The 19,690-nt window shown below is 37.0% G+C and overlaps 1 protein-coding gene and 1 long non-coding RNA gene across 2 annotated transcripts; both read right to left on the reverse strand.

Annotated features, from left to right (window-relative positions):
• Positions 1-2,428: 2,428 nt before the first annotated feature.
• Positions 2,429-6,345, reverse strand: LOC117306740. Its single transcript, XR_004520984.1, has 2 exons — positions 3,931-6,345; positions 2,429-3,886 (listed from the first exon to the last, which is right to left on the reverse strand). It is a non-coding gene; the product is annotated as an uncharacterized LOC117306740 (long non-coding RNA).
• A 5,173-nt stretch (positions 6,346-11,518) lies between these two features.
• LOC117306743 (protein YIPF4-like) lies at positions 11,519-19,514 on the reverse strand. Its single transcript, XM_033791220.1, has 6 exons — positions 19,158-19,514; positions 17,456-17,633; positions 16,360-16,531; positions 15,085-15,162; positions 14,105-14,218; positions 11,519-13,540 (listed from the first exon to the last, which is right to left on the reverse strand). Exons 1-6 carry the CDS (start codon positions 19,411-19,413, stop codon positions 13,403-13,405), a joined length of 936 nt encoding a protein of 311 aa, XP_033647111.1. The 5' UTR covers positions 19,414-19,514; the 3' UTR covers positions 11,519-13,402.
• Between the last annotated feature and the right edge of the window lie 176 nt (positions 19,515-19,690).

Genomic DNA, 19,690 nt, shown 5'->3' on the forward strand with positions numbered 1-19,690 from the left:
GTTTGGTTAGAAAGCTAGGGCCACCACTCCTCAATTTTTAAATATATATATTGTTTTATTGTTGGCTTGTAGGGTATCGTGGCTGAGCGGATAAGAGCACCGAACTCAAGCTCTGTATTGTTTTGTATATAATCACAATGTTGATCTCTCTCAGAACAATCTCTGAGTTTACCTTAGAGATGTCAGGTGACCAAGTATATATAAATGTGGTTATTCCCCAAAATGCACTTTGTCAACTGAATGTCCCTATTACAGTAATGTTGCACTCTTAGAATGTTTCTCCACCTTGTATGTGTCTGGTAGTTGGTGGCTAAAGTCTGATTCACAATTAATCTTTCTCCACCTTGTATGTGTCTGGTAGTTGGTGGCTAAAGTCTGATTCACAATTAATGTTGCTGAGCAACCTGAAAGTCTCGTTAGCCAAGAGCTTGTTTAGAATCATTTAATGACCTTTGACACAGCTATTGGCTTGTAGGGTATCATGGCCGAGCGGATAAGAGCACCGAACTCAAGCTCTGATGCTTCTGTTCAGCAGAGTGTGCGTTCGAGTCCCGTCGGAACACTTGTGTCCCTGAGCAAGACACTTAACTTTAATTGCTCCTCTCCACCCAGGGGTAAATGGGCACCTGTTAGGGCAGAGATGGTTCTTGTGATTAATTTAGATTAGTGGTGCATATTAATGTTGCACAGGCTGTATACTCCCAAGGTAGCTGAGATGGTTTAAGGAATGAATTAAGGCCCAGTGACCAGGGGTAATAATGTTGGAAGCGCTTGGAGACACCCTTCGAGTGTTGAAAAGCGCTTCTATAAAAATTTGTTATTATTATATTAGTATCATTGATCAAAACCCCCAATTCTCTCAAATCCTTCTTTTTGGTGGTTTTTGGCTGACTTTGATGGTTTCGGTTCTCTACATCCAAACCACCCACTATCCTAGCCTAGTAGTAGCCTAGAGCCAGGCATGCATAGTAGAGTATGGAGTTCCCACTGACTGGAGGGTAATGGACAAGTAAGGAAGGTTTGGGTCATAATACATGATTTTCAGTTTTCTTTCCTGCTAATCATTGGTTGGTGTCAGACCAAATAAACTCCTCTGAAATAAAAGACATCCTTAGTCCTTGGAAAGTCTCTGGATAAAGAGAAGATGCTGGGAATTTGGGTTTATTAATATTGTCAGTGTTTATTTAATGTGTAGATTGTATATTGCTTTATTCCTATGGAATGAAAGATATGGAAGTATTAAGAAATATGTAAATTAATGGGAAGAAGCTACTGTATAAACAGATACAGATTATTGCAGAGTATTTTATAATAATACAATACTCAAACATGGCCAAATATCACTGATGTGATGAGCAGTTGATATGATTGAGTACACTGATATGAATGGCCGCTACTAAATTCTAACCAAACTATTTAGCAATATGTACCGGACAGTTAAAACACATATAAATTACTGTATAACGCCACGCAATAATCACTAGCTGCACATTTCGCTACTAGATCATGTAAAATATTGTGGAACATTTTTGGCTACAAAAACCATCAAACTTAAAATTATAAGCCCCAGGCTATCAGTTGCAGTGATGTGGCCCTACTTTATGTCTGAAGTCACCCTTACAGATCGATAGAAGTCAAATTAGCTCAAAATCTCGCTCCTACTACAGAAAAAGGACATGTGATCAGGGCTCAATTTCATAAAGCATAAAATTCTGCTTTGCAAATTCCTTTGCTAAGCAAGAAATGAGTAGGTTACCAGACACATGAACATTGGTAAATGTACTGTATTTTGGTTGATACTGGTGGTAACTTAATTTAGTCTTCTGCTAAGCAGCTGCATGAAATAGTGCCTAGATATATCCATTGGTATACCTTACAGCGTTAAATCCCATCTTTATAGAGCAGACAATGAATAAGAAAACTTACAACGAACTGTAAAGAGATTTGACAATACATTCAGAATTTACTGATCTGACTGAGCTCCAACTGACTTGATCAACACAAAGCATTCCTGAATCAAACAACCCAGGAATTCATCCCACCATACAGTTTCTTTTTTTGTCCCAGAAAGCGTAAGTTGAAACTGAAATCCATTACCAGTTGGTTATCTCTATACACATTTATCAAGGGTCTGGTTACTTATTCTCTTTCCTTTCAGGGATACATACAATAAGTTTCGCTGAAACTTGCAGAGATTGGTTTCTTTTTGTCACTTTGGAGTCATACATGGCTGAAAGATTAGAACATGTTTATTTCAAGATTTGTAAATTTTTACCCAAGGCATATGTCCAAGCGCCCCCTAGGTCTAGATAAGGCTGCTCATTGGCCAATTTTGTGCAACGCACACAAATGGCTGTATTTCCAATTAGGCTGTTCATTTTTACCACTTTAAGATGAGCATGACGACATGCATTAAAGGTCTATTGTACCCCCCCCCCCCTGATTCATTCACAATAGTAAACAGCAAACTTAAAATGGATCACAGATTTTGGGTCTAAAACTTGATATTATGCAAATAAGCCTTAAATACTTAAATTAAGTTCAGTCTGACAATGATATTTTTGTTGATGATATATTTGTGATTAGTCTTGTCCATTCATGTTACATCGGTCATCAGGATAGGACAGGAATCATAATCTATACATCGAATCGAGAATTGTGAAAAATCGAAACTGTACTAGTTTTCATAATGCAATGTGCCCATTGTCTTAGTATCAATAAAACATGATCAGATTCACTTACAATCTGCCTAAGATGTATTACTTTAAGTATTAGTTTTTTGTAACTCTTGTGCTATGTATGTGCCTGCTGGAAATCCAGGCTTTGTTGCTCTTTTGTAAACATGTGATGTCACTGGTGACATCGTCTATCCTGTTCAATGTGATGTAATTCCAGTGTACGCCAAGCCCACACAGACTGGCCCAATAATAACAACCAGAAGCCCATTGGCATTGGTTTGCATTAAACTTGTTCTTTGATAATTTAGTCAAGAAAACATGGCTTGACTTTGACAGAACACATATTGGATTTGGTATGGTGTCTAATCACCATGGAAGTGAAAATATTTGTCGCATCCCATGTTTGGTTCTTCTTAAACTAAGAGTTAAAACTTTTTGTCATAAGAAATGTTTGTGAACAATAAAACTTGATTTCTTTTGGTAAATTACACACAAACAAACACCAGCTTTGGAGCCAGGCGCGTGCGGCAGATACACACACATTGTGATGCAATAACTCACCAATTAGGATAGACCTATTGCATTGATACACATAGCTAGTCTGTCTGCCCATGGTCTGCTGTTTTGGTAGTCACTTTACTTGTAATAATCTGATATGAGTGAGTTTCTGATGACTGCACCTGTGGGTCAGCTAGTATTGCTATGAGTGAGTTTCTGACTGCACCTGTGGGTCAGCTAGTATTGCTATGAGTGAGTTTCTGACTGCACCTGTGGGTTAGATAGTATTGCTATGAGTGAGTTTCTGACTGCACCTGTGGGTCAGCTAGTATTGCTATGAGTGAGTTTCTGACTGCACCTGTGGGTCAGCTAGTATTGCTATGAGTGAGTTTCTGACTGCACCTGTGGGTCAGCTAGTATTGATATGAGTGAGTTTCTGACTGTACCTGTGGGTCAGCTAGTATTGCTATGAGTGAGTTTCTGACTGCACCTGTGGGTCAGCTAGTATTGCTATGAGTGAGTTTCTGACTGCACCTGTGGGTCAGCTAGTATTGCTATGAGTGAGTTTCTGACTGCACCTGTGGGTCAGCTAGTATTGCTATGAGTGAGTTTCTGACTGCACCTGTGGGTCAGCTAGTATTGATATGAGTGAGTTTCTGACTGTACCTGTGGGTCAGCTAGTATTGCTATGAGTGAGTTTCTGACTGCACCTGTGGGTCAGCTAGTATTGCTATGAGTGAGTTTCTGACTGCACCTGTGGGTTAGATAGTATTGCTCACTCCATAGTAACACGTTGGAATCTGATTTCAAAAATAGTTGCAACCTAAGATTTCTCTGGGGTCATGACCTCTTGAGAATTGGGTCAATACAAAATGACCTACTTATTTCTGTATGAATTCAAACCGTTGTACTTGTTTGAAGATGTGATGTGACTTGTAATGCCGTAAATTTGTCTCTAAAGAGATAGGAACACACGTAGTTAAGTCTTATCAAACCGTTGTATCCAGAAATATTCCAGAAGTCAAAAGCACAAATATAATTAAAAGGGTACCTCTAAATAACAAGGTACGATTAGTGTATATAAAGTAATTATAGCAATTTATTAAACAACAATATTATTATTGTTTGGCTACTGCTACAAGACAATGTTTTATTGAATAATAGTAGCTCTGTAACTAAACTTTAGATTCCTTGCTAATCTAAGAAATATGAAATGTCTTTTCTGTTTTTGTCAGTTTGTTTTTTCACTTATGGTGGTAAGCATGGATGTAGATGTTATACAAATATTGCACCAATCCAAAGCAAGAACAAGTAGGGGTCATTTAAAGGATTGTAATACAAATATTGCACCAATCCAAGGCAAGAACAAGTAGGGGTCATTTAAAAGATTGTATAGTAACTTAATTATCGGTTTAAAATCTAGGGCTACACTTGGATTTCTCACCGCATTACGAGTTTTTGTTTTTTTAATTGGACTCAATAGAAGATTTTTTTTATTTCATTAAGTGAATAAATTAAGTAGAGGTGAAGGTAAACCAGCAAGTACTCAACCAAGTACTCAACAGATAAATAAATAGATAAATAAAATCAAATAAAACAAAATCAAATAAAACAAATAGCAGTATCGACCCCAGATTCTAACGCTCAGCATGAAAACTATATACACCTGTATGCAATAACATTTTAGAGGAGTACACTTCTCATTTTTAAGTTCCCAGAGTTCACAAGTCTGTGAAGAATAAACTAGGCCTTGTTTTTTAAAGCATCACACAACTGTTTAATTATTTTCTCTGAAGGTATTGTTGTTTTGTGTTTTAGACCCTATTCTCAAATCCACTAATGCCCCCAGCATTTAAAATGTTAAATTAGTGTGTGTGTTTTCAGTGATTTAACTGAGTCCTTTTTAAAGCATTTATAAGGCTCTCAGCTTAGGCTGAGTTTATAGGGTCCAAACATTTCCATAAAAACTCTTAAATCCACAAACTAGCTCGCTGTCTTTTGAAAACAATTAATTTGTTCCTGTTTTGATTTGGGAATAATAAAAAGTCAAGCATTTTGTAACTCGCACTGGTCCCTTCATCTTTGGAAATAACAGAAAAAGATTTCCTATCGGCGGTTGTATGATCAATTGATATTTTACATCTGAATGTAAAGATAATGTTCAAGACGAGGCACTACTTTACCAATATTTATGCAGTTTCATCTTAGCATCACAATAAAAGGAAAGCTATAAATGTCTGATGGGCCTGTCTGTCTGGAACTCAGCATGCTCCTGGCCAGTCTGCCAAAATGGTTCAATGACCTCGGAATAGACATACCAACAGCTTCAAGTATCTGGGGCCTGGTGCCTGGGATGAATTGGTGATTCTTGGACACTCTTTGTTTGCTCAGCTAAATGTTCAAAATTAGAAACCTGGTGAATAACTTGGATAATTGTGTGGTGTAAGTGCCAATATAATCCTGAGAATTGTGTTCAAAAAAGAAACCCACCAATCCAATGTTACATAAAAACATACCCCCCCCCCAGCCACAGCAGAAGCCACTGGAGTATATTGTTAAGTTTGTTGTAGGGGGGGGGGTGTTTGATGTTCATAAGAAATGGTTGTTTTCTTGTGTGGGAGTCACAGAAAGGAAAATGTTTTGGGAAATAGACATTTTCCTTTTTATCTAGTTGTATTTCAGCGGAATTTCAATGGTATTGCAACTGAAACATGAAAATGTAAACAGAAAATTTTATCAATAATTTGGCATAGGTCTATGATTGCAGTATCACAAAGCAAGCTCGGACACAAAAGTAGAAAAAGCAATATAAAAATTGGGTTTATAAAAAAATCAAGGGGAAAAGTTAAGGATAAATTTATTATTATTGAAATGGAGGAGAAGTGGAACTCCTGGAAATATTACTTCCTGACATCAAGAATGTAAAATGGTAAATGTTTATGTCTGTAATTCACTTCAAGGCTGAGCATTTTAAAACATTATATTGATATCATTTCTAAAGTAACGTTCACAGGAATGTTTATGTTAGTTAATTGAATTTAATAATATTGTCCTCTGGAAATGAAAAACAACTTATTGATTCGGGAAGAGCGTAAATGTTAAAGGCACTGGACGCGTCTGGTACTTGATCAAAATAATTATTAGCATACACAATAACTTGGTTTGGTAATGAGCAATGGAGAGCTAATGATAGAATAAAACATTGTGAGAAATGGCTACCTCTGAAGTAATGTAGCTTTTTGAGAAAAGACGAAGCCTTTTATTAGTCATCTGAAAAGTACACAACTTTGTGCAACAAGGTTCTTTTTTCTTGACCGATTGAGTCCAAATTTTCACAGATTTGTTGTTTTATGCTTATGTTTGGATACACCAAGTGAGAATACTGGTCTTTGACAATTACCAAACATGTTCAGTGCCTTTGAGGGAAAAAATGTGCGTCTGTGAATTGTTAAATTGTAGTATTTTGCAATTTAAAAGCGTTTCTTTTGATGTAACTCAGTGTGTGATTGGTTGGGATGGGTTGATATAGCCTTTCATCAAGACCTTTATAATTAAGAATTATAATGGCTTTTGTATTGACCTTGTGGGTTTTGTGTTTGCCGACGAGGTAAAAGGAAAACCACGCAATTTCGAGTGATACTTGTGTGGATCATTATATCCTACTTTTAAAATATCTAATCATATGCATTTTATAACAAACGGTTACAAACGCTTTTCAAAGACCAACTCGACCCATCCAAGGCAACGTGTTCCTTTAACTAGTTTTGAAGATGACAAAGTGTTGTAACTTACAGCAAGTGCACATGCATGTCTGGGACGTTTATAATTAGGAAAGTAGGCTGGTTCAAACTTGCTATGGTACCTAACACCAGTTCATAGTTCACAGGGGGAATCAAAGTTAGTGTCAGTAAATGCTTTCCTTAGCGTGACTCCAATGCAGACATATTTTAATGCTTTGGTATGCATGTCTGATCTATCATGTATACAGCCATTCATGAACTCAAATGACTTCACCTGAATGAAGTGCAGTGATTGTAAACATATATTGTTGGCTTTTAAACATGAGTTAGGCCTAAACGCAAAAGTGATTGCTAACTGTTGGGCTTTTGGTAATTGTTACTGATGCATGCAACTTGTTAGATACAGAGGGAGGCTATTTATATTGTAACCTTGCCCTTAAATCAACCATGAATAAAGAGAATGAGATTTAACAATCTCTGACAACAAAAATAACCTTCTGGTGGATACGAAGCAAGTCTGAACCATCGTTTAAAACCTAGTAATGATGTACAGGTTTAGCGTAAAGCTCTCTTTATAGGAAAACTAATATCCCAAAGGGGCTTGAAGTAACAAACTATCTGAAATAGATACATGTCACCTTCATGTAATGACTCTATAATAATTTATGTATAAGTTTGGGGTTTTGTGTTCAGATTTTAATTTTCTGACAATAAATTTTATGTTAAACAATTTATTCTTTGGATAATTTATTTGTATCCTTTTTGTATAAATAGTGGCTACTTTATAACAGAAGTGCTGCATTTTGTTATTCCTTGCCCGTGGTTAGTATGAGCAAGGCTCCCCTGAGAGGGTCTTATTTTAGTTTTGTTAACTGTGATAAGTTTGAGCAAGGTTCCCCCTGGCAGTCCATTGTTTTAACATGTAAAAGTAAAGCAGATTACCTCTGGACAAGTGCCTTAATTTCGTAGTATATGTAATGCATAGAGTTATACATAACTAGAGGGCGCACATGGCCTTAATACGCGGCCCGGCATAGGCGCATGTGGCCATTTTGTAAGTTCACAAAAACAGCAACACATAGCGTGTGTTTATCAACACACGATGCGTATTTCACATTCAGCGCACGTACAAAGTTCATCTTACAAAATGGCGCACGTGTCTCCTTCCCGTTGCCTTTGCGCATGCAGCATCACCAGTGCGCCCTCTAGTTTATATATATAACTCTATGATGTGATTTGGGAGGGAGGGCGGAGGTTGCCTCCTTTTTAGAAAAAAAAGTGTTTCTGTCTATTATTTTCAAATTAAATGTGTGCACCAATTGCACAAATTTTGGCACAGAAAGTCAAAATGCCTCAGCTTTTTTTATTATTATAAATTACCTCAAACAATGAAACTAACTGTTTGACATATTGCAAAATTGAACTTTGTGTTTAAAATCCATATTCCTGGAATTAACCCATGCACTATTTATAATATAACAATGTATTTAATCTAAAGCAACATCATGCTAATCTTGCTCAGATTGTTGTACCTGCTAACAATAGGTACAATAATTTTCGCCAGATCATTTTTGAGTATTTCGTTGAAAAAAGGAAGACCATTGGCAATATCCAGCCATCTTTGACAACAAATTGTTGGATGGCTGCAATCATTGTTGTATTGTCAATTACCAATCTTTTGCTCACAATTATTTTGAAGACACAATCTTTTCCCCCCAGAAACAAATCTGTATCCTAGCCAAGAGATTTGTTGAGATTTCTTAGGTGAATTTTGTAGTAATCAACCAAAAAGATTAACAAGAAAACATTTTGAATTGTTTAAGTTCAACTGAATGTTGTAAAAAATGGTACAACTGAAAATAAATATGAAATTGTAAAATTATTTGTTAATAGTAGTTTGTTATTATTGACTTATGTTGTATAGAGCAACTGGACTTTGTTTACTTTAGGTGACAAACACATAAAGTACGATATGTTTAGCATGTCAGTTGGAGTGTTCTTAGCTTTGAAGATTCTAGATTTGTGTTGAACATGTGCTTTAACCATTTTCTGTCTGGTGACATCCTTGACATTTTATGATTCCATTATTAAATTAAATTATTTAAAGGGAAGTTATTGTAGGTTGGCTGAAAGCAGGTTTTCAGATCATAACAAATCGGTCTGAAGATTGCTAACTTCTTGAGAAACCTATGATTTTGTAATTAAACTGTAGTGAAAGAAGTACATAATACATTGTTTCATACTGATTTTCTTCCGTCGAATAACACTCTCTTCACAAATTTGTCTTAAGGACAGAATAACACTTATTTTTATGGCACTCTGTGATTATGGGCAATTCAGATTTATCCACTCCATTTTGAAAGGATTGCATAATCGCAACCTTATGTTTTATCCACCATAGGAAAGTCTAAATCTGGTAGAGTTTCCAACCATTGTATAAAGCTTGGGTATGGAGGTTGAATGAGACAGCTTTGCAACAAATGGCCTTTGTGACCTTGAGTGTTTTGTGTATTTCAATAGTCAACTGGTGCTGGAAAGGAAGAGGGTTTACATTGTTGCAACTGTAGCACAACTCTGTTTTTGCTGAGAAAAGAAATTTGCTAAGCAGTATTTTCTACTTTTAACTAACAGCTCAATGAAGTTACGTCCTAAGGTCTTCTACAAGCAAGTAAATGTTTTCTATTAAATTGCGAGTGAAAATTGCTTTAATACATACATCAAGGTAAAGTAGGCTACTTTTGTGACCGGGAAAAATTATATTCAAAACTAGATAATAGATGTGAATTTAGTCTAACAAAATGTCGCAAGCAGAAACCAGTACCCGCCTTTTCTTTCTTCAGATGATCGAAGAACTAATTCAAATCTAGTCTCTATGTTGGTTTTGCTTGTGAACTATTGACACAATTACTCCTCAACTTTACCTCCAAAAGTCAACCAGATAAGCAATTGGAAGACAGCTGCATCTGTTGAGAACTAACTAATGATAGACAGTTGGAACATAGAGAAATGACCATGGTTGGAGTTTCCACATTCAGAGGAAATCTAATAATGTTGTCAACTGCTGCTTCTAATGAAACCTGTGAGCTTCCTCATTGTATGAGTCATAAGTCGTTCTAATGCAGCATTTAAATACACTCCACAATGGAATCCTAGTTTTAAAGGGATTCAAGGGTTCAATAGTTTTTAGGGTTTTTAGGGTTCAATAGATGCCATTTTTACTGGCAAATTGCATTTTGGCTTTGTAAATTATGCGCATGCTGCAGCCATTGTAAAGCGCAACACATGACCGTGTGTTCCATATAGACCCCTTACATAACCTGAAACGCTAAAGGGACGCTGAGCTCAAGCGCACATTTTTAGGCACAAAAAACAGCTATATCGTCCATTCATTTGCCTCTTTTGACCCCAGTGAGGGCACTTTTTGAGCGTGTGTCTCACATGCAAGGGGTCTATTGCACAAAAAAGATTGCAGATTTATGTCATCTTGCAACCTATCTATACACAACAAAGGCTGCCATCTGAAATACAATTTCAAGGGCCAACCTACATGTTTTGGCATTGAGATGGTTTTGGTGGCTATAAATCATCTTAATGATTATCTGGAGCCAAACAAACTAGAATAAATTTAGAATATCATTTCTGTGCCATATATCTTTCGCATCAGGGCCTTCAGCATGTTTGTTAAATACATTTATTATCTCGCTCATATTATTTAATCATGTCGTTGATTAACCATATCCAGTTTTAAAATCATCAAGGCAGTGTGGGATATGACTGACTCAATTCTATTTAAATCAGTTTAGGGTAAACAGTTCACAGGTTTATTATTGTTCAAATATTTTATTTAAAAAGAGCGAGTAGTATTACCATATACATGTAGCAGTAGTTTTTTCAACAAGGTCTTTGATGTACCTTTAAATAAAACACAACCCCCCCCCCCCCCACACACACACAGGCAGAAACACAGGCATGTTTATGGTGTAGACCGAGGACTTCTCTTTGTTCTCCCATTGTTTGGACATAGTTTATTTTTCAGACGTCCCCATTGGTTTTGTACACAAAATCTACCGAGGACTGTCCCAGGTGTGACTTTTCCCGGATCCCTTTTGTTAAAGTCCTCGGTTATCAATAGCAGACATGTCCACACACACACACACACACACACACCAGTTTGTCGACCCGGTAAACCAAAGGGCACCTTTTTGTTCTGCCATTGGTTGAAACTTCTTTTAAAGTGACATCCGTATTGGTTTCAGACAAGAAGGGCGTAGCAAGGATATCCTTCCTCTGTCAAACCTTCAAAATACATTTTGTTTGAAGCCTTTGATTTCACAAACAAAAACTCCCTTAATTTTGACTTTGTTTGTTTCTTACATCTAAAGCCTTGTTCCCATTTGTTTTGTACAGAAAATCTTACTTGATCCCTGTTGTTAAACTCATTAGTGTAAATGTGTAGATACGCTCATACAAACTCATCTCATGGTCAACCTTTGACAAGTTTTCCAATACCCTCATAAACACACTACTTAAACCATGATAGAGCCTCCTCACTGATATAATTACACTGTTGGTCGTTTGACTTGGATCCTTGCTGGTATTGACTTGGATCCTCATTACATTGGAATACCACAAGGCACATTCCTGTAATCTTTTCAAACATCTGGGATATGTTTCAGTCTTCAGCCTGGTTCTTAAAGATGCACTTCTGTTTATTTAGCATCTTTATTGATTTGATTTTGTGCAGTTTTTATTTTCTATTGCCAAAAAATTTAATAGTTGATTTTGTTAAATAAAAAAAAAGCAAAATGATGACAGCCGTTTATAATCTTTTACTGATGGACTTTTAAACCAGCACAACATTTATTATTCCATAATGCACCGTTGATTAATGCAGCCATCTGTTTTGACGGAAATAATAATGAGTTATTTGGGAGTAGGGTGTGGGTACTAGGCCTAGTGGGTTGGGCACTAAGGTCCCCCCAAAACAATATATTACTATATTACTGTCAATTAGAAACATTGCAACAAAAGTGATGATTGTCCGAGCCCTTTATCAGTTCAAAGGGAAAGCATACCTTTGTTTCTTGGAATCGATTGATCGTTTGATATATAACATACAATAAAACAAACATGTGAACATTTCATTTCAAAGGAGGTCATGTTTTGGAAATACCACTGAAAATCTGGAGTGATAATGTCAACACAGGAATAACCCGTAATTGTAATACACAATCTGAGAATCTGATAGTAGGCCTAACGCTTCACGGAGTCAAGTTTGGGGGGAAAAATTGGTATCTTTTCCATAATCAACAAAGTAAAATGATTCTCAAAATGCTTTATACTATCAAAAGCTTCTGTACTTCTACCAATTAAGTGTTTATTGCCATTAATAATAAGAGTGATTACCAAACATATACCATCCCTATCAAATCTGAACTATTTAGATTTGAGTCACTGGTCATTCACAACATAGAGCACCATGTAGAGTTTAAACACAGAGGCCACTTCCAAGAAGGTAGTCGGTAATCAGTCTGTAAAATTAGAGTGACATGATGAGAGAAACATTTGAACACAGTCACAGTCTTTCACTTACACAACCACTTTTTACCTCTAACCTGATCAGTTTAAACAAACTAGGAAACCTTAACCAGTAAACCTACCCAATTAAACCTTACCAATAAACCAATAAACAAGTAAACATTTTACTTTGCAAAGAGGACCTTCCTTTTCACAAAGAAAACTTTGACTTGAACTACATACAATCTCTATCGGTATAATGACATTTTCCCATGAATTAAGTCAACCTCTCTCAAGGCAAACTCTAGATGGCGCTCTTTATTGTGAACTCACTGAAGTCTAGCAACTATAACTCTTACCCACATAGCACACAACAGCGTTTCAGCAGCTTTAGTTTTTGTAGGTTTATAAACCATGAGATAATTATCTCGACTAGGAAGAAATGCCACCTTTGAGAAGAATTAAAGGTAAGATAATGCCAAGTATGAATGTTCCAACAGTTTAGGAGCAGAGTATTTTGTTAAACTGATGTAACAATTGCATCAGGAATAAAGAACACTATTTTGGCTTTACCCTTGCACCGATACACAGACTACTTGGGTGAAGTGAAACTCAACAGTCAGCACCGTTTCTAAAGCAGAAACTGTGTCTGTACCACTAAGTTTGCCCATAGGTTGATGGCAGTTCTAATCCTGTCACATTTTTTTTTTCTATCAACCACAACCTTGTAAGCCTGCTGCCACTTTAAGTTCAAAAGTGTCCCATTACTTGTCTTAGTTGACCTTAGAAAACTCTAATATTTCATTTTTACAAAAACAAACGTGTTTTACGAAATAAAATATAAAAAAAAAAGTAAAAAATGTTTTTAACAGTTCACTGAATACATTTTTCTGCAAGTCGAAAAATAAAACAATATATAAACTCTATGAAAAAAGGAACTTAATAATATAAATGTAATTTTTTAAATATTTATACGCCAGTATATAGAGAAAAGAAGTAAATGTACAAGAGTAAGACGGGATAAATTAAAAGTGGTTTCTTGTGAGCCAAACTGTCTTGTATGAGTAAAGAACCAGCACTGAAGGCAGCCCAGGCAACACCAGCAAACTGTAACAGAATCAACAAATACAACGGTCAAATTTAAAGATACAAAGAGGCCATTTCTCTACAGTTTAAGAACCGTGAAAATCAATATCCAAAAGTATTATATTGGATGGTATCCAGCTCAAGACTCTCAAAGAGCTGATAATTCCATGAATCTATTAGATTTTTGTTCTAGTCAAGTTGGTCCTGTCAAAGCACCATACATTATGAGCACCTGTGTTGCTAATCATTCACATCGGGGATCTCTACCCTTATAGGTACCTACTTATTTATGGGTTATAATAAAAAGTGTCTCGGACAAAACTGATCCTCTTGAAAGGTTAACACATTTAAAGAATTTTCAAGACTGTATTGGGAGTTCTACTTTTTTAATACCGCCAAGCAGACAACTTTACCAGAGCAATTTTTTTTCCTTTTTCAGTAGCTGTAACCCCAAAAACACAAAGTAATTTTCTCAGCAAACCTTGTCGACCAATCTTTCCTGTTCAACAGTTTTATAAAATTGGGTTGGGGTGGGTCCCATGTCCCTCTTCCTTACAATTTTAGGGTCATAAACTGAACACCTACCTTGACCAAGAATCCTACATATGCAATGGTTCCTAACAGCGGTAGCATTGATGCTGTGATGATCAGAGGAAGTAACGAGTATCCGATGACACCAAGGCACTGGGAATAACTCACCTACAGACCCAAACAAAACACAGAATGAGCTCACATATTGAGTTTCAATAAACTCTCATGCTTATTGAAGTGTTCAAATTGATGCCTTCTGGAATCAAACAGCTTCAAGGAAAAGTACTACAGTTGGAAGAGTAAATGATTTCCATCAAGTATTCAAGAAACCAATCTTCATAAATACATTCACTTCTGGTGGTTATGAAAAATAGTCTGCTAGGGTCGAAACATTAAACTATTTCATGAATTTATACCATAGCTATAGGTCCTTTTGGTGGTAAGCAATTTGCGACAGCTAAAGTGTCTCTTTTTTACATTTGGTGGTCACATATAATGAAAACAAAAGTTTATATTGAGCTTATTTTGATGGAAAATTGAAAAAAAGGTAATTGAAATAAGCAAGTGATTTGTGGGTTTCACATTATATGCTATTTCATCAACTTTTACAGTGTACTGGACTTCAATGGAGATTAGGTCCAAAACATTGCTTAACCAATTCATGCTAAGCAAAACTCATCAGAGAACCAGTTACAAATTGTGTATAAGGCATGGCATTTAGGCTGGTAACCATAATCTGGTAAGCATAATTTTGTTGTGTTTAACAATTTGTTGTGCTTAAGCAGCTTTATGAAATTGGGTCCTGACTGATAAGCCTTTTAAGTTTGAATCAAACAGACTAGGTTTTAGATAAATACCAATTATGCACTTCGTCTTAACAAACAGAAAACATTAACATCACATAAAAACCTATTGTTTGATTTACGACGAACTTGCTACACCATGCAAAGCTTCCAATCTAATTGATTGTCCCTGTGGGTTGGTGGTTGGGTGGGGGGGGGGGGGGGGGGGTGGTTCAGTGGATTAACACTCACCTCTCCTCCCAGTACTCTTGCCAAGAGGAAGATAACGAGGGATCCAAATAACCAGATAGTAATGATCCATGAAACAACCTGAAGAAACCATCGCAAAGTGGAAAGAAAAACAAAATTAAATTGTGAAATAATTCCGGGTGTGAAAACAAATATTTTTGTGTTCTTGAAAGTTATTGGCATTGCTTGCAAAGAAGCTGTGTGGTTACACTTGAATCATGATACAAAGATGCATGTTACATAACCTTAAATGTAGAGGTGAAATCTACAGAGTTTTACGTTGTAAGGACTGGCTCTAAAAGGCAGTGGACACTATTGGTAATTACTCAAAATAATTATAAGCATAAAACCTTACTTGGTATTGAGCAATGGAGACCTCAGAATTAGATTTTGAGGTCTCAAAATCAAGCATCTGAAAGCACACAACTTTGTGTGACAAGGTTTTTTTTCTTACCATTATTATCTCGCAACTTCGACGACCAATTGAGCTCAAATTTTCACAGGTTTGTTATTTTATGCATATGTTGAGATACACCAAATGGGAAGGCTGGTCTTTGACAATTACCAAAAAAGGCCAGTGTCTTTAAGTTTCATTGCAAACATGGGGCAAATTGATAGCTCTTGCAGGGTTTGCCCAGAACCTTTTCAGTGTCTATCTAGCAGGGCCAGTTAGCTTGTTGCCCCACTCACAGGTCCCCTAGCTTTTTCACTTGACTATACTTTGTTTAAAATTTGATGCTTTTCAACACTGAGCTAGCCAGCCTGACCATTTGGAGAGACTTTTGACTGGTCTTGCCTTAGGTGTTTTAACTGGCATTTGACAAGCAGATCACTGTTGCGGGAAAATACTTTTTGTGCAAAAGGTGCAAAAGATCCATGCTTAGCAAAAGAATATTTCATAGCGTACATGTAGCAAGGTAATTCATGTAACTGGGCAAATTGCGCTTACACAGCTTGTGCATAGATTGAGTGATAATAATTCTTCAAGCAGAGAATGCCAAAGTAAGCAGAGCCAAGAAACTGGTCCCTGATGTTAAATCTCAGGGTCTTGTGATAGCGTCATTTACTAGATTAGACTGGTCCCCTGTCCCTATCTACAAGGATAAGGACAGGTACCAGTTTATGTGTATGTCCGATTTAACTGCAAATCCAATGAAGGCCATGTGAAATGATGCAAAGTCAAAGGTGATTATGTACATGGGCTCATCGGCAGAACTCTAGCATAGTTAACGAGCCTTGAAGTGTGATGTCAGATATTCAGGCTATCTACAAACTTACCCTGAACTGTCCATAGAGGGATACCGCTGAGAAGAGCAGAACAACCAATAGAGGGCCCCAGAAATCAGGACTGTCTCTCAAGATTTGCCTCTGGAAGCCGAGGAATGGGCAAGGGAAGATCACGCAGCGTATCTTATTATAGATGTCTCTCAAATCAATATCTAACTCTTCCCTGAAGAGAGAAGGGAAACATTTAATAAGTGATAAATATCAATTGTAACTTCACATTAATTGTCACACATTCTAACCTATTATTTTTCCAAAAAACCCACACCCAACCTGTGAAATATAAATCAAGTTACGTGATCACATTTCAATTAAAGCAATGGAAATGGGTTTATGGTTTGAATTATGTATGTAACAATAACAAAGGAGCATTAAGTTGTTGTTTTGTTTACCATCACACCCATTATGTTTAAAACTGTGTTTTTACTTTTCAAGTAGATCATTTAAAGCATCCTTAAATAAGTTCATCTAAATGGTTGATAATTTAGGATTATGGGGTTGTCTTTCAAATCCAGGAATACAAGTAACACTAGCATTATTCTTGGACTCAAATAATTTACCTCATAAAAAAGCACACCAAATCTTTGTCCAACCTTCCTCCATGGTCCAGCAGTGTAAATAGGTTCATTTCAATATTGTAGTATTTTACTGTACAAAGCTGAAATTGTACTTTGTGTATGCACAAGGTCATTATTCTAAATAAAGACTAAAGAATACGACATTTCAGTTTGAGAAAAGTACGAGCAACTTTTAAAGGATCACCAATGGCAAGTAAAGGTCAATGAAGGCAATAGCCCAGGTTGACTTGATATTCAAGGACAGACTTTGGCCAACCTCTCTACAAAGAAGGGTGCGTACTAGAATCAACCCAGGCCTGGATGTTCATCTTTGAGAGGGCAAAGCCATTTCAGTTTGCAAGGGGCACTTCTATTGGAAAACCTTGAGGTCTATGGGAAACTTTTGAAGGGGCACCAAGGCCAAGACAAGAGACATAAGGCCATGGCCTTCGTGTAACTCCTGGCCTGTCAACCAGTTATCAGCAGAATAAAAATGAGTGCTGTGAACTGAAGGGTCTTGAAGACAAACTCACAATAAAGGTGCATCTCCTTCATCAACATCATCAACTTCCAGGAGCCACCCATAGCCTTTCTTCTGTAAGAACTGAGAAGCAGAATTTCCTGACTTGGTATCGGAGCTTGCTTGTGAAGCATCTGTGTAATGCATCTCCCCAAGGTCCACATGTACATCATCTCCAGGGACAGGGGCTCCTAAAGTACAAAGATGTAGGTAATATTGTGGTGAATGGACAGCAACTTGTTACTAAAGACACTGGACACTATTGGCAATTGTCAAAGACCAGTCTTCACACCTGGTGTATCTCAACATGTGCATAAAATAACGAACCTGTGAAAATTTGAGCTCAATTGGTCGTCAAAGTTGCGAGGCATTAATAATCTTAATTCATCAAAGAAATCCATTAATTTTTTTTTTAAAAGGAGTACAGCGCCTCCTCAGGAGTTAGTTAGAGGTACATGTAGAGGGTAGTGTAGTGGTTTATAATTATGCACGCTACTCGCGAGTGCTTCTCCACTGCACAGGTACTTCTAGAAACTAAAAGGCTCTCCTCTGAGCCTTATTGGGGTCTAGTATTTTGGGCCTCTTTAACGCTATATGTTTTTCAAATCAGCATTGGTAGGTGAAAGTTTTATGACCGTTAGCCAGCAAAAACTGAAGTTTCTTTAGTACTACACTACCAAAACTTTCCACACATACTCAATATACATTCATAATGCTTGTATTTCCTTTTTGTGGAGTGAAATTAAAAAACATCGTCAAAAAATGCAATTTACTGCTCGGTACTCACCGTTGTTTTTCTGTCGCATCGCACATCTTTTGCCTTCTCATTATGCAGCCTACTACATGTAGATCAGCGAACTGCCGAGCCGCGGCCGAGTCGGACTAAACCATTCTGTGAGAGGGGTGTTACAAACCCGTGCGGCAGTGCATGGGCACTTTAAGCGTGAAACGGCGGGTATTATTGTAAACAAACAGCGCACGCACTGCCACACGGGTTTGTAACACCCCTTTCACAGAATGGTTTAGTCCAACTCGGTCGTGGCTTCGCAGTTCGGCAAGTAGGCTGGTGTACAGCGGTGGTCAATGACAAAAAGATAAAGCGTTAAGCATATTGAGAAGTCAAAAACGTGCGATGTTGCAGAAAAACAACAGTGAGTACCGAGCAGAAAATTGTATTTTTTGACGATGTTTTTTAATTTCACTCAACAAAAAGGAAATACAAGCATTAGGGATGTATATTGAGTATGTAGGGGAAGTTTTGGTAGTGTAGTACAAAAGAAACTTATGTTATGGCTGGCTAATGGTCGTAAAACTTTCACCTCTCAACGCCGATTTGAAAACCGTATAGCGTTAAAGAGGCCCAAAATACTACTACTAGTACTAGACCCCTAATATTCTAATAAGGCTCACACTCGCAGCCAGGGGAGCCTGAAGTACGGCAGAAGCACTCCCATATTTTATATGACACAGCAGCCAGTGGTAACAAATCCCTGCAATATAAAACATTATAATTATATGTAACTATCAAAGTGATAAAAGAGAGTGCTTTAATGATCTGCCTCCCTACAATTAAAATCATTTTTTACTTTTTAGTAGCAAATAAACAATCAATCAATGTTTTAATTTTATGGAAAAAGGTCAAAAAATTGGTCCGACATCAGTTGCTCCTTAGGAATCCGCTACTTATACTAGAAAAAGAATCATAACATTTGTACCATATTGTGGCACTTTCGATGTCGCAGAAATGTCATCCTCAGACGAAATAAATTCAAAGTCATTGTGCCACGTCTGCGAGACCGATGACGAACCCCCTCCAGCGGCTGATGACGTCGCCGGGGAAGAGTACACAGCGGCCGGTATGGAAAGTGTCGCTGGCACCGATGACAACACGCCGGGCGGTGGAGCTCCACTTGGATGCTGACCCATTCCGTGGGGCGCACCATACACAACGTTCGTTTTCTGGGATTCCATCCTGGGAAATTAGATTTCAAAGTATTAGGATTAAGCTGAAAATTCAATGAGAAATGTTTATTTTCCGGACCGACTCATTCCGCACCAAATCACCGGAAACAACTTTTAAAGATGCACTGTGGGAAGACATTTAGCCGCGTTCAGTAACACCTATATGTTTTACTTTTAAATTAGATAATAAATAGTGTAAATTAAATTTAATTCAAATAAAACATTTTTTTTTAATAAAAAGAATACTTTATGTATTAGTCAATAAATTGTAAACTCTACTAAGTAA

This window comes from Asterias rubens, unplaced genomic scaffold (genome assembly GCF_902459465.1).
Source record: "Asterias rubens unplaced genomic scaffold, eAstRub1.3, whole genome shotgun sequence".
Lineage (NCBI taxonomy): Eukaryota > Metazoa > Echinodermata > Asteroidea > Forcipulatida > Asteriidae > Asterias > Asterias rubens.

Bases quoted from the DNA above. Each gene is read 5' to 3' on its own strand.
- LOC117306743 (XM_033791220.1), bottom strand. From the start codon at position 19,413: ATGGAATCCCAGAAAACGAACGTTGTGTATGGTGCGCCCCACGGAATG. The intron at 14,219-15,084 runs GTGAGTGTTAAT...TTGGGTCTGTAG, and splicing joins CAAGAGTACTGGGAGGAGAG to GTGAGTTATTCCCAGTGCCT. The intron at 13,541-14,104 runs GTAGGTGTTCAG...ATTCTGTTACAG, and splicing joins ATGTAGGATTCTTGGTCAAG to TTTGCTGGTGTTGCCTGGGC.